Raw genomic sequence first — 12,706 nt, 5'->3', positions numbered from 1 at the left:
TCTACTACGTATATTGGTCCGGGAAGTAAACACTCACAGTCCGCTTTCCGGACCTGTGATTTGTTCAAATCTACAAGCCGTTGAGTTGAGCCCACCAAATTTTTGGCTCACCGCTCGAGTCTGCTCCACTCTGATAGGACCCAAGGTCCGCCGATGTTTTGCTGGCACTGCCGCAGCACAGCAAGGAACCCAGCCTAGTAAAGTGTCTCACTGTGCTCGCAGCATCTCACATTCTTTTCTTTTTCTCTCCCCTTCCTTGCTTGGTTTACACTCTCTGTATCTCACCCTTCTTTTCACACGCTACCCTACATCTCAACCCATTCACAGCTGAATCTGCGCCATAATGGCGTCTCCCGAAATTAAAAAGGCTATCGCAGAGGCCGCATCACAGTATGCAAAGCCCGAAGGGAAGATTTTCCAGTACGGTACTGCCGGTGTAGGTGACTATGCAAATCCAGTCTCACAGCTCTTGAATGATGAAGCTAATACTATATTTGCCTGTTGCAGTTCCGCATGAGGGCGTGAGTAACCCTCTTGTTTTTGTTCTACCCCTTGGGGATCTGCCTCCCCGCATCCAACCCCGCGATCGGGCTTTGTTTACACCTTCTTTCTAATACACCCATCTGCCAGTGACTACCTCAACACAGTTGTTTTCGCCGTCGGGCTACTGGCAGGTCTCCGTTCAAGGAAGCTTAGCGGACAATGGGTTGGTGTTATGGTCACTGCCAGTCACAACCCTGCCGAGGACAATGGTGTCAAGCTCGTGGATCCCATGGTGAGCGCTCGGCTGTCACTGCGAGTTAAACTCTGAGCAAACTAACGCATCCTTTAGGGCGAGATGTTAGAGGTCTGATTTACGGTGTCTTGTTTCTCTCTGGACGATTACTCACCGTTTCACAGGCCGAGTGGGAAGCTCATGCGACAAAACTTGCCAACGCTTCTATGGAGTCAATTGCCGATGTATACGAAGAGCTCATCCAGGAAATTGATGTCAGCATGGAAAACCCAGCGCGCGTTGTCTTTGCCCGGGATACTCGAGCATCCGGATCCCGTCTTGTTGGGGTCCTCAATGCTGCTCTCACCGCTACTGAAGTCGAGTTCGTTGACTTCAAATTCATGACCACCCCTCAACTTCACTATGTAGTCCGGTGCAAGAACACGCTAGGAACACAATATGAATACGGCGAGCCGACTGAGCAAGGATACTACGAGAAACTTGCCAATTCTTTTAAGAAAGTTATGCGGGGTGTCAAGGTCAATGGTTCACTGACCGTTGATTGCGCTAACGGTGTCGGTGGACCGAAGCTGCGAGAGCTCATCAAATACTTGCACAGCCCTGAACAGGGTGGTGTTGACATCAAAATCGTGAATGATGATGTTATCAACCCCGATAGTCTGAACTTCGACGTATGGCTGGCTCGGTGACTCTCATTGGGGACCACAAACGCTAACATTATACAGTGTGGTGCCGACTATGTTAAGACAAAACAGCGTGCTCCTCCTTCATCCAAAGCATCGGCTCTTGATCGATGTGCATCCCTTGATGGAGATGCTGACAGACTCATTTACTACTTCATGGATGAGGGTAACGTCTTCCGCATGCTCGACGGTGACCGAATTGCCACGCTCGCAGCTTCATTCATTGGCGACCTTGCCCGGAGTGCGGGTATCGCCAGCAAGCTCAAGATTGGCGTTATCCAGACGGCTTATGCCAATGGTTCGAGCACAGACTACATCGAGAAAGTTCTTAAACTCCCATCTGTTTGCACAAACACTGGTGTGAAGCACCTTCACCACGCTGCTCTTCGTTTTGACGTCGGAGTTTATTTTGAAGCAAACGGACATGGTACTGTCACTTTCTCTGAAAATGCTCTCAAGACTATCAAAACCACAGAGCCTCAGTCACCAGCACAACAACGCGCGCTAGAATGCCTGGATGCGCTCACAGACTTGATTAACCAAGCCGTTGGCGACGCTCTTAGCGACCTGCTTCTCGTCGAGACTATTCTTGCTCACAAGGGCTGGACTCCCACGGAATGGCTGGCCACCTATACGGACCTGCCCTCAAGGCTTGTTCGCGTGGAAGTTGCTGATCGTTCCATCTTCAAGGCCTACGATGCCGAGCGTAAGCTGGAGTCGCCCCCTGGTCTCCAGGCCAAGATTGAGTCTCTGCAATCTCGATACAACAAGGGCCGAAGCTTTGCTCGCGCCAGTGGCACCGAAGACGCCGTGCGTGTCTACGCCGAGGCCGCGAGCCGATCAGAGGCAGACGATCTCGCCACTCGCGTTGCAAATGCTGTCCGCGATGCTGGTGCCAAGGAAGTTATCCAGTAACTTGAGGAATGTAATAGCTAGGCTTAAACCAACTTGGAGAGGACTATCCGGGCTCAGGAAGTTTTAATCGGAAGTCACTTGACGCTCCTTGAAAAATGTTTATGGGAATCACTTACGATACTACTACTTGTCCTATCTTATACCTAATAGGAAATATGATGAATACAATGAGCGCCCTTTTGTTCTACCCAATCTTCTCGCATCCGTAAGCTAATTTTATTCACAAATCATTTCTAAAGACAAACATTGTAGGTGTTCCCTTTTCTACCTCAATGCTACGTATAAAAAATATAGTCATTTGACATATTTTTTCCTCTATGACCCAAGATAATCATAACCCTCCTGCTGTTACATACCTCTTTAAAGTTCTTCTCTGGTAAGTGCTTCGCTCGCTTTATGTTGAATGCAATGGATTGCACTACCATGTCTATGCCTCCGCCGATGACAGCGCAGCATCTCTGCATTCTATCCGACCGTTTCGGACGTCTGCAAGGTTTGATATGCAACTTGCGGGTAGGAGCTAGTACCAGTTCAAAGAGCATCAGAGATGATTCTATGGAGCTTGAGGTATGGCATTCATTGGAATCGTGGCTGGCTCTTGTAGTCTAGGTTCCACACAAGCTTTAGTGATTCTTAGTCCAGAGTTTCCTGATCTTCTTTCACAGAACCATGAGGATTCACAAGCTCGGCGGCGTCAGAGACACTGCTCCCAGTTGTTTTTGCGTGACCTTGCGCTTTTCAGAGCCAAACAGTCGACATAGCAATTGAGATGTTGATACGGAGTACAAGAAGGACGACTCCGCGGCCAATAGATAGGTATAGGTATCTGTGGAGATGTCGCAGAAACATTGATCCGGCGGTATTTTTGGGGCCCGGACCTTATCTTTTTTTTCCGCCCAAAAAAAAAGATCAGCTGGACCACGAATGGGGATACATTGAGTATTCTCTATTTTAACAGAGTATTCAGCGATGGCCAGACGTACGAAGAGTCGCACGCAGCCCAAGCCGCCAAGCGGCCCTGCCAATGGCAGAGGCAGCGCGGCGTCTGTGAGCAAAACTCCGAAGTCTATGGTTATTCGTATTGGAGGCTCGCGAGTCGGCAGCAGTGTCAGCCAGCTGGTAAAAGATGTTCGTCTCATGATGGAACCGGATACAGCGGTGCGATTGAAGGTGAGAGCTGCGCATTCTGTCTATTGTGCGGATTCCATACTCACTAGTTCAGGAACGCAAATCGAACAGACTGAGGGACTACACGGTCATGGCCGGCCCTCTCGGTGTCACCCATCTCCTTCTTTTCTCCAAGTCGTCCACCGGAAACACGAATATGCGCTTGGCGCTTACACCGCGCGGCCCTACCCTCAACTTCAAAGTGGAAAATTACTCTCTGTGTCGTGACGTCGAGAGGGCTCAAAAGCGCCCACGAGGCGGAGGTCAGGATCACAAGACACCACCGCTGCTTGTGATGAACAATTTCAACAGTCCTGATGCCGACGAAAACTCCAAGGTGCCTAAGCGCCTCGAAAGCCTCACGACAACCATCTTCCAATCACTCTTCCCGCCGATCAACCCCCAAGCCACACCCCTCCAATCTATCCGCCGCGTCATGCTTCTGAATCGAGAGCCAGCTTCTGAGTCTGATGACGAGGGCTCTTACGTGCTCAATCTGAGGCACTATGCGATCACTACCAGGAAGACAGGCATTTCTAAGCGAATTCGACGATTAGACCCCAAAGAAGTGCGGAATAGGGAAAAGCACAAGTCTGCTGTCCCCAACTTGGGGAAACTAGAGGATGCTGCAGACTATCTTTTAGATCCTTCGGCCGCGGGCTACACATCAGCAAGCGAGACAGAGCTAGACACAGACGCAGAGGTCGAGGTCGCCGGAACCACCACAAGAAAGGTTTTGACGAAGCGGGAGATGCAGCGCATGAAGTCGGGAGAGAAAGTCGACAAGAAGACAGCCACGACCGAAGTCGAGAAACGAGCGGTCAAGCTGGTTGAGTTGGGTCCGAGATTGAGACTTAGACTGATCAAGGTTGAGGATGGCTTGTGCGAAGGACGCGTTATGTGGCACGATTACATCCACAAATCCCAACAGGAGGTCGATAAATTAGACAAGAACTGGGATAAGAAGATGAAGGAGAAGGAAGCCCGGAAGAAGCTGCAAAAAGAAAACGTCGAACGGAAGAAGCAGGAGAAGGCTAAAGCTCGAGCTGAGGGCAAGGAAGTCGAGGACGACGAAGACGACCTAGACGACGAGGATCTCGATATGGATGATGAGTGGGTTAGTGATGATGAGGTGGATGAGAACCAGAAAGAGGCGGAAGAAGAGGACGATGATGAATCTATGGATGAGTGAAACACCCTACATCAAGGTTATACGAACATTTCATCACATGGTTCGTTTTGCCCGCAATCACCGATTCGCAGCGCACCTCCTTGCCCGCGGCGACGCAGCTCCCCGCAGCCAACTGGGGCTGTCCCTGCCCATATGGAGGGTGTGTTCTCATGATGAGATTCGCTGGTAACTCAATAATGCCGGCGTCACATCCCCGAGTCGGTGTCAAGCCGTTGTGAGAGTCGCATGTTACGGGCCGTTCAGCTAACTTGGATGCATATCATGAACCGTATACCATATATTAGGATATCAAATTATACCCACAATCCTAAAGTCGATCCCATGTAGCGTGTATAGGCTACACACAGTCCTTAATATTGTAACATTTTCTTTTGTAGCTCATCGCTTCAGCTTCTCCTCCACTATCCGCTCAACCATCTTCTCCAAGATACTCATATTTCCACCTGCTGTGCCAGCAAAGTACGCCTGCACGCCCTTCTCAACATACTTAGCCATAACATCAATTTCCACATTAACAAAATCCCCAACTTTCTTCGCGGCAGTCACAATCTTTTCCTGCGTGTAGGCAATAAGCATGATCTCAAACCACCCGTCCTCACCGTCCTTCACTCGAGTAATTGTCAAGCTCGCCCCATCAAGTGTAATGAACCCCTTCTCTACAATGTACCGCAAAACCGTAGGGTCGCGGGGCTGCAGACGAAGGACGAGCGAGTTTTCGTCGGGCGTCGTGGCAATGATCTTCGCGATTGTGTCGACGTGGCCCTGCACCATGTGTCCGCCCATTCGGGTCTCGCCTTTCACGGCGCGCTCGAGGTTCACTTGCGATGTTTCCGTTAGGGAGCCGAGGTTTGTGCGCCGGAGGGTTTCGGGGGCCACGCCAACTTTGAACCAGGACTTTTCGAAGGCTGTCACGGTGAGGCAGGCTCCTGTGGTTGCGTCAGTGCTGGGTTCGTAGGGCGGAATACAGCCTATATCCACTGCGGAGTCGTAGTTTCATAGCGGATTTTGGGGTTGACGTACCATTGACACTGATGCTGTCGCCTAGCTGCACGTCGGTCAAGATATCCTCGCAATCAGTGATGGTCAATGATGTACCCCCGCCCCCGCTTGCTGAGGTGTCGAGGGGTTCAAGGGACGAGACCGCTAGTCACAGTGTTTAGTTCTTAAACAATACCAGTTGAGACAATGCATTGTACTCACTCCCGATGGTCTCAACTAGTCCGGTAAACATAGCGGAAGTAGGAGGGAGGTACGGCTTGAGCTATCCGCAGCGGGAGAGGGGTGGAAGTGGAAAAGACAGTTGATACGCCGCACGGCGGATGGAGCTCTAGGTGTCGGCATTTGTCAGCGCTTACACAGGCCGGTTCCAGATCATTGTGGAGATTCCATACTCACGATAATATTGTTCCGCGTAGGAAAAAGAGGTCTTGGAAGATGCGTGATGCAATGATCGGAGATCGGAGTCGAAATGCTTAGCGGAACATGCGGGTCGACCTCGGCTTTGGGGTCGTCGGCGACGGGGCCGATTCGGGGAGCTTCTTCATTCTTGTTGCTTTCTCCTTCTTTGGTCAATTGGGTGGCCTTTTTCGAATGTACACTCCTCCCAAGCACTCATAATGCATGCGACGTTCAGGTCCCAAATCGCGCTACTCAGCCAGCGCCCTAGCTTTCAACAATCAATCAAGAACAGTATCGTCAAGCGATCGAGGCAATGGCGTTCCTACTCTACTCCGCTGCCTGATGGGACATTGCCTCTCCAGGGTATTCGGGTGCTTGATATGACAAGAGTCCTTGCTGGGGTGAGTTTGGTCATGATAAGCTCCGCCCAGAGCCCAGTTGCGTGCGGGGTACATATTGACTTGAGCATAGCCATACTGCACACAGATCCTCGGAGACTTAGGGTATGTGACTGTTCAGGACTCTACAGGCGAATAGTACGCGAAGACATTATTCTGACTTACAATTGCGTCTCAGGGCGGACGTGATTAAGGTGGAACATCCTGTGCGGGGAGACGATACTCGAGCGTGGGGACCCCCATACGCCAAACACAAGGACGGTCCGCAGAAGGGTCCAGGGGAGAGCGCATATTACTTAGCGGTATGTCGTGCTCCAATGGGAATGCGTCTGGATATGTCAGATGTCGTTTAACTCGTGCTCAGGTCAACCGCAACAAAAAGTCGCTCGGCCTTTCGTTTGCCCACAAGTCCGGCGTCGATATCCTCCACAAACTAGTCAAGGAATGCGATGTACTAGTCGAGAATTACCTCCCTGGGAGCCTCAAGAAATATAACATGGACTATGAGACCCTACGCGAAATCAATCCCAGCCTGATCTATGCCAGTATCACGGGATACGGCCAGACTGGGCCATACAGCAACCGCGCTGGGTACGATGTGATGGTGGAGGCTGAGATGGGACTGATGCACATCACTGGGAGCAGAGGAGGGGATCCGGTCAAGGTCGGCGTGGCCGTCACGGATTTGACAACAGGGTTATATACGTCCAATGCGATCATGGCCGCCTTGCTTGCCCGCGCAAGAACTGGACAAGGGCAACACATCGATAGCGCGCTGAGCGACTGCCAAGTTGCCACACTTGCCAATATCGCAAGTTCTGCTCTTATTAGTGGACAGAAGGATTCAGGACGATGGGGTACTGAACATCGTAAGGGCCCACTCCATCATCACTATCGCCCAGGGTCAGGCCTACTGACGATCTCAAGCATCCATTGTTCCGTATCGAAGCTACCAAACACTCGACGGGGATATTCTATTTGGCGGCGGCAATGACAGACTGTTTGGCGTCTTGTGTGATCGGCTAGGACACCCGGAATGGAAAGAGGACCCCCGATTTATAACCAACAGTGACCGTGTAAGACACCGGGCTGAAATTGATGGCTTGATTGAGGACTGTGTCAAACAGAAGACAACACAGCAGTGGTTGGAGATCATGGAAGGCAGCGGAATGCCCTACGCGGCTGTAAATGATATCCAGGGGACATTGAACCATGCGCACGGTGAGTTTTTTAAAACAAGACGGTCAACCAGTTTCTCTAACAAGTTCTCCGTCTAGTCCGAGCTCGCGGAATGATTATAGAAGTGGATCATCCAACGTGCGGTCCTGTCAAATTGGTAAACACTCCAATCAAGTATTCGCATGCAACTCCTGGCGTGCGGACGCCCCCTCCAACGCTCGGGCAACACACCGACGAGATTCTCGGAGAACTTCTTCAATATGGCAAAAAAGAGATTTCCCAATTGAAGCAGGATGGTATTGTGTCATAGACGAAATATACTGGTACAATAGACGGAGCATGCACACTTCATACTGAAAGTTCTTGGGCAGATAAGAAGCCCTTCGGCCTGTCCGTCTCATTTTTGGCCGTGGTATTCGGAGATCAATGACAATCAATCAGAAGCATAGCGAGTTCTTTCGACGCGTATAGTAGAGTTTTGGATCCAAATAATGAGGATGGTGTCTTACTGCAAGGATTCTAGAAGAAAATAAATGGGCAACAGCTTCCCGTCTGGCATGATTGACGCCTCACGTGACTCTGAGTGTATAAATCCTTGGATCCGTCGAGGTCGATAAAGTCCTCCTTAGGCGTCCACAGACAACAAGCACGATTCGTCCTCTATGAAACCTACTCGCTGATCCTTGAAATCAACTTGCGGAGAATTCTACCAATTTGCTTGGGGGCATGTCCCAGCAAAATGGGGTTTTTCCATCCCTCGCTTCTATAGAAGCCGCGCCACCAACCCACGGATCTGAGACCAGAAGCACTACTAGCTCTCTGTCACATTCGCATCCGTCAACTTCATACAACTCATCTACCAGGCCGCATAGCTCAATCTCCAACCGGTCTGGTACAATATCTACCAGGGTTCACATCCCAAAGCTTTCGGCAGCTACGACAGAGCTCCTTGCGCGGATCGCGGGTAATATCAAGGGAACGCAGCAAACAGTGCTGAGAGATGCTCAAACACCAATCAGCTTGGACCCTTCACCTTCGAGCTTAAATCAAAATACTCAAAACAGCAAAACTCGGCGTGCAGGCACGATGAGGTTTTCTTCCATTATCATCGAGCTTCCAGAGCCACCCTTCGTATATCCAACCAGGGTCGAGACGCCTGCTGTTGCTCCAAGTCCTGCTTCTGAGTCTCAGCCATCCTTCGACGGCGTCAATGGAGCAGTACCTGAACCTGCCGGCTTGGTTAGCACTGCTTCTAAGCCATCAGTACCTCCTCTAACATCAACAGCCGCACCAGCTGGCCCACAAGTGCCAGAGCAAACACAGCTACCGTCTAACCAGTTACCATCTTCCAACGACCTCAATGAACCTTCAATAAGGCCTGCTAACTCAACCAATGCTGCTCTCAACCCAACAGTGCCGCTTCCAGCACCATTACCAGGGCCATTGGAACCGGAAGAGCAAGCCCAAGTACGACCACGGTCAGAACAAGCACTACCGTCTGACGCAATCAACAGTGTCCTAGGAAACCACAGCTCTACCATCATTTCTTCCAAGCCAGCAGTGTTGTATCCGACGCCAACACAGCTACCGGCTGGTCCACCCGCCCATACGCTATCACCAGCGCATCGAACATCATCTGACAACAATCATGACCCTTCAGCAAAACCAGATGACTCGGTCAATATCAATCGGAAATCTCTTGTGGTAGATTTGTGTCCAGCGCCAGCGCCCGTCCTACAAGTATCAACCGGTATACAAACGTCTTCGTCAGGGCTCCAGCCACCACCGCGTCGGCCATCAGCGCCATTGGCACCATTGGCACGAGCTCCCATAGTATTGAAGGTCCCTAGCTCATATTTACTCAAACTCTCAACAACAGCTCCTGCCAAATCCATATTTACGGCCAGTCAACGGCGAGGCTCTGGAATCAGAAAAAGTGGAGTAAACAAGCGCAAGCGTGGTCATGACAGTGACGGCGAAGGTATCATCCGAGCCGTCGATTCTAGCTCAGACGAGTCAGATATCGCACCGACGGCAACGCAAACAACATCTGGTAGGCAAGTGAAACGACCGTCGCTATATGTGCCTTCTCCTCTCACCCCAGCTCTTCCCAGAGAAAGCAGTGGCCTTATTGGGACTTCCGACAGAGCCAAAGGGCGTAAGCAAGGCTCTCGAAAGGTCAAAAGCATAAACATCAGATGTGTATATTGCGAACGCGGTCATAGTCTATCCAGCAACACTATCGTGTTCTGCGATGGGTGCAATCGCCCATGGCACCAGCACTGCCATGACCCGCCCATCGAGAATGAGGTGATTGCTGTCAAAGAGAAGGAATGGTTCTGCCGGGAATGCAAGCCTATGGATATCGCTATGCGCCACCCGACGATTGTAAGAAGCAATCCAAGTCTAGCCTCTAAACCCCCTGTTCACCCTCCCTTAACAATACCCAAAACCGAGGTGGGAGGAGAGCGCTTTCCTACAGATGATCGGCGACGATTCCTGTCAACCCTTTCCCATGCCGCCCTCGTCGAGCTTCTTCTCACCGTATCGAATGACAACCCGGCGGTGCCCATGTTTCCTGGGAACATGGGGTTGTTGCCGTCATCAAACTTCGCAGCGTCGCAAGCTATTGTGAAAGGAACCACAGCTACCGCTACATCATTACCTACTAACGGTGCCGATCCCACGCCCACGGCTGTCCCAATTGTTAATGGGCAGCCAACGACGGATGTCGCTTCTGGACGCACTGACAGGATAAATTACCGTGAATCTTCCGAGGATGACTCCGACTATGGAATCCAAGATCATCGTCTATATCCACGAGTTGGGAACGGGGTCCGTCTTTCGACCAATGAGGAAGATCTCGATATTCTACGGGAAGACCCGACTTGTAGTACATTCAGCTATGCATTGCACACACCAGCATCTGCTGTCATTGGGAATGTTTCTGCTTAGCAGACTATCATTATGCTTTTTGTCTTTCTATTGCGCGCTTTTTACAGGTCAGGTGCATTGTATTGGTATGTTTTCCGGTGTTAGGTTTACTAGAGCGCTGGCGTAGGACTGCCATATCATTTCTCGACTCCTCGAGGCCGGCGTTAGGACTTTCATATCTCATTTAGACTCCGATTTTCAGGGATACCATACTATCCTAACATAGCCACTATCTAGCCATTGACCACCTCCAACTACGTGAGGAATCCTACTTCACGTACCGAAACGTAGCCTCGTAGCCCTGTGTCAGCGCAGGCATCTTTACACGACCCCTCGACACAACCGCTCTACTCGTCCTCGCAGGGGGGTCCCAAATAACCTCCGCAACACTCTTCCGAGCCCTTGCTTCACCAGTCCCCAAAAGCCCAGTATCGTCCACATCGTACAACAGCAGAAGATCAGCACAATCTCCGCAGTTCAAACGCACCCCTGGCTTGGAATTAGGGCAAGGATCAGGGTTAGACGGCGCAAGTCCAATAGCAGCTCGCGCACGTGTAGATACGCATTCGTATAATAACTCCGCGTCACTCGTCGTCCCGGCTTGGTATATACCCACGCCCAGACAAGCGAGACTTAACGGGTCCGCGGAACCCCAGGGTGTAAATGCGTTTCCGACGTTGTTCACACCGATCACAGCATCAAGGCCGTCGTCTTTGATCATTGAAGAGATCGGCAGAGTTCCCCTTGGATTGGACTTCCCTGCATTATTGGGTGAGGCAGCCATGTATAAATCGCTAGTCGGAAGACCGACGAAACTGATAGGAAGATCGTTGTCGTGGATCTCGTGCGCCAGGCGATCCCAGTCTTCTTTTGTGAAGAGGGAGAGCCGCGTACAATGGCCGAGCATAATGCGTTTATTCGTCGTCCTGGATGTCCAACCTCTTGCTCGTAAAGTACGCAGGACATGCCAGACGAGCGGTACAGGTTCTTCCTCTGGATGAACGAGGTCATAGTCAAGATGGAAGTCGAGGTGCCGGTCATGTTGCAAGGCCATATCGACCGCCCATTCAATATTCCGTTTTGAAGCCTCAGTGCTTGTTTCGACGTACGGCGTTGTACCCAGGACTGCTACTTCTTCTGGACCATGGTCCAGAATAGCGTCTTCAATTAGCCGCCTATTCTCATCCCCGTGTTCTGTCGAGAATATGGGATCCTGCGCAAAGCAGACAAGCTGGATATTGCACACATCCTTCCACGTCTGCTTGAGCGTCAGCCCGGCATCGAGGCAGATATGGCGAACTGTGTGGTCGACTTCGACGAAGGCGCGCATGGCAGTTACGCCGGAGGCAACGGAGTCGGCGAGCAGCCACTCGCCGCGCTTCAAAAGGTCGGACACCGTGAATGACGCTTTTGCTGTGGTTGTGGAGGTCAGGGCTTCTTGAAATGAACCAGTTGAAGGGAGGAGATGGCTGTAGGAGGGACTGTTGTGGATGTAGGCTTTGTCGAGATGGATGTGGGGGTGCACGAGGGCGGGGAGGGCGAGAGGTGAAGAGGGTGAAGAGGGTGAAGAGGGTGAAGAGGGTGAAGATGTGGTGCTGGAGGAGGCATCGCTTGGGCTTATCGACGATATGATTCCCTCTGGAGAGTCTAGATGGTATTTGATGGTGATGTCCCATGTGGATTCTGGGCTCGTTGCAGCGAGCTTGACGCCGTGGATTGTCTTCACCGGAGCTGTGAGTTGAGGAGCCATTGTCTCATGGGATAGCGGACCAAATATGTGGTTGAAATGTTAGTATCTGATGCATGATGGTAATATGAATTGGGTAAACTTACCCTAGGTACCCTTATCATAGCATGTTGGGGTATGAGGGGGTGGATGCGGAAACTACTCCGAAATATATTTCATCACAAGATCGACATCAGACGAACATTATTACTGGCTAGATCCCGGCGTGCATTTGTAGAGAGTCGTGCTTCCAATTCCATACACAAAAGATCGAAGATGGGCATTGAAGTCCAGACAGTGCTATACAAAACATATGATCGTCGACGCCCGGCTATTCTACGCTAAGTGCTCCGTACAGCCAACCCGAAGCTCGAGTCG

At 51.1% G+C, this 12,706-nt stretch overlaps 6 protein-coding genes across 6 annotated transcripts; 4 read left to right on the top strand and 2 right to left on the bottom strand.

Moving 5' to 3' along the window:
* Nucleotides 1-3: 3 nt before the first annotated feature.
* Nucleotides 4-2,521, top strand: agm1 (phosphoacetylglucosamine mutase PCM1). Its single transcript, XM_073722833.1, has 6 exons — nt 4-436; nt 508-521; nt 631-775; nt 833-847; nt 901-1,407; nt 1,462-2,521. The coding sequence occupies exons 1-6, from the start codon at nt 344-346 to the stop codon at nt 2,332-2,334; spliced, it is 1,647 nt and encodes a 548-aa protein (XP_073590297.1). The 5' UTR covers nt 4-343; the 3' UTR covers nt 2,335-2,521.
* A 721-nt stretch (nt 2,522-3,242) lies between these two features.
* BDW74DRAFT_10174 (Brix domain-containing protein) lies at nt 3,243-4,882 on the top strand. The gene is made up of 2 exons (XM_073721508.1): nt 3,243-3,504; nt 3,557-4,882. Exons 1-2 carry the CDS (start codon nt 3,304-3,306, stop codon nt 4,691-4,693), a joined length of 1,338 nt encoding a protein of 445 aa, XP_073590296.1. The 5' UTR covers nt 3,243-3,303; the 3' UTR covers nt 4,694-4,882.
* Nucleotides 4,883-6,178, bottom strand: BDW74DRAFT_10171 (riboflavin synthase). The gene is made up of 4 exons (XM_073721504.1): nt 6,085-6,178; nt 5,894-6,020; nt 5,714-5,836; nt 4,883-5,619 (listed from the first exon to the last, which is right to left on the bottom strand). The coding sequence occupies exons 2-4, from the start codon at nt 5,922-5,924 to the stop codon at nt 5,072-5,074; spliced, it is 702 nt and encodes a 233-aa protein (XP_073590295.1). The 5' UTR covers nt 5,925-6,020; nt 6,085-6,178; the 3' UTR covers nt 4,883-5,071.
* Nucleotides 6,179-6,309: 131 nt separating this feature from the next.
* On the top strand, nt 6,310-8,178 carry BDW74DRAFT_184831 (CaiB/BaiF CoA transferase family protein; the record flags this gene model as incomplete). The annotated part of the gene is made up of 6 exons (XM_073730904.1): nt 6,310-6,492; nt 6,563-6,594; nt 6,668-6,791; nt 6,854-7,358; nt 7,417-7,710; nt 7,767-8,178. 6 exons carry the CDS (start codon nt 6,310-6,312, stop codon nt 7,976-7,978), a joined length of 1,350 nt encoding a protein of 449 aa, XP_073590294.1. The 3' UTR covers nt 7,979-8,178.
* Nucleotides 8,179-8,315: 137 nt separating this feature from the next.
* On the top strand, nt 8,316-10,799 carry BDW74DRAFT_143197 (uncharacterized protein). The gene has a single exon (XM_073722832.1). It carries the CDS (start codon nt 8,395-8,397, stop codon nt 10,621-10,623), a length of 2,229 nt encoding a protein of 742 aa, XP_073590293.1. The 5' UTR covers nt 8,316-8,394; the 3' UTR covers nt 10,624-10,799.
* Nucleotides 10,800-12,701, bottom strand: BDW74DRAFT_143196 (putative zinc metallopeptidase). Its single transcript, XM_073722831.1, has one exon. The coding sequence runs from the start codon at nt 12,350-12,352 to the stop codon at nt 10,871-10,873; it is 1,482 nt and encodes a 493-aa protein (XP_073590292.1). The 5' UTR covers nt 12,353-12,701; the 3' UTR covers nt 10,800-10,870.
* Nucleotides 12,702-12,706: the final 5 nt, after the last annotated feature.

This window comes from Aspergillus multicolor (genome assembly GCF_047715735.1).
Source record: "Aspergillus multicolor strain CBS 133.54 unplaced genomic scaffold BDW74scaffold_1, whole genome shotgun sequence".
Classification (NCBI taxonomy): Eukaryota; Fungi; Ascomycota; class Eurotiomycetes; order Eurotiales; family Aspergillaceae; genus Aspergillus; species Aspergillus multicolor.
Note: the sequence above shows the minus strand (reverse complement) of the source record. Positions and strands in the feature narration are given on the sequence as shown.

What these genes read in the sequence shown, in the direction of transcription:
- agm1 (XM_073722833.1), top strand. Translation starts at nt 344, where the DNA reads ATGGCGTCTCCCGAAATTAAAAAGGCTATCGCAGAGGCCGCATCACAG. An exon ending in CCGATAGTCTGAACTTCGAC is followed by an intron (nt 1,408 to 1,461) that starts GTATGGCTGGCT and finishes AACATTATACAG; the next exon opens with TGTGGTGCCGACTATGTTAA.
- BDW74DRAFT_10174 (XM_073721508.1), top strand. Translation starts at nt 3,304, where the DNA reads ATGGCCAGACGTACGAAGAGTCGCACGCAGCCCAAGCCGCCAAGCGGC. An exon ending in ATACAGCGGTGCGATTGAAG is followed by an intron (nt 3,505 to 3,556) that starts GTGAGAGCTGCG and finishes TCACTAGTTCAG; the next exon opens with GAACGCAAATCGAACAGACT.
- BDW74DRAFT_10171 (XM_073721504.1), bottom strand. Translation starts at nt 5,924, where the DNA reads ATGTTTACCGGACTAGTTGAGACCATCGGGA. An exon ending in ACTAGTTGAGACCATCGGGA is followed by an intron (nt 5,837 to 5,893) that starts GTGAGTACAATG and finishes CACTGTGACTAG; the next exon opens with CGGTCTCGTCCCTTGAACCC. An exon ending in CGACAGCATCAGTGTCAATG is followed by an intron (nt 5,620 to 5,713) that starts GTACGTCAACCC and finishes ACGCAACCACAG; the next exon opens with GAGCCTGCCTCACCGTGACA.
- BDW74DRAFT_143197 (XM_073722832.1), top strand. Translation starts at nt 8,395, where the DNA reads ATGTCCCAGCAAAATGGGGTTTTTCCATCCCTCGCTTCTATAGAAGCC.
- BDW74DRAFT_143196 (XM_073722831.1), bottom strand. Translation starts at nt 12,352, where the DNA reads ATGGCTCCTCAACTCACAGCTCCGGTGAAGACAATCCACGGCGTCAAG.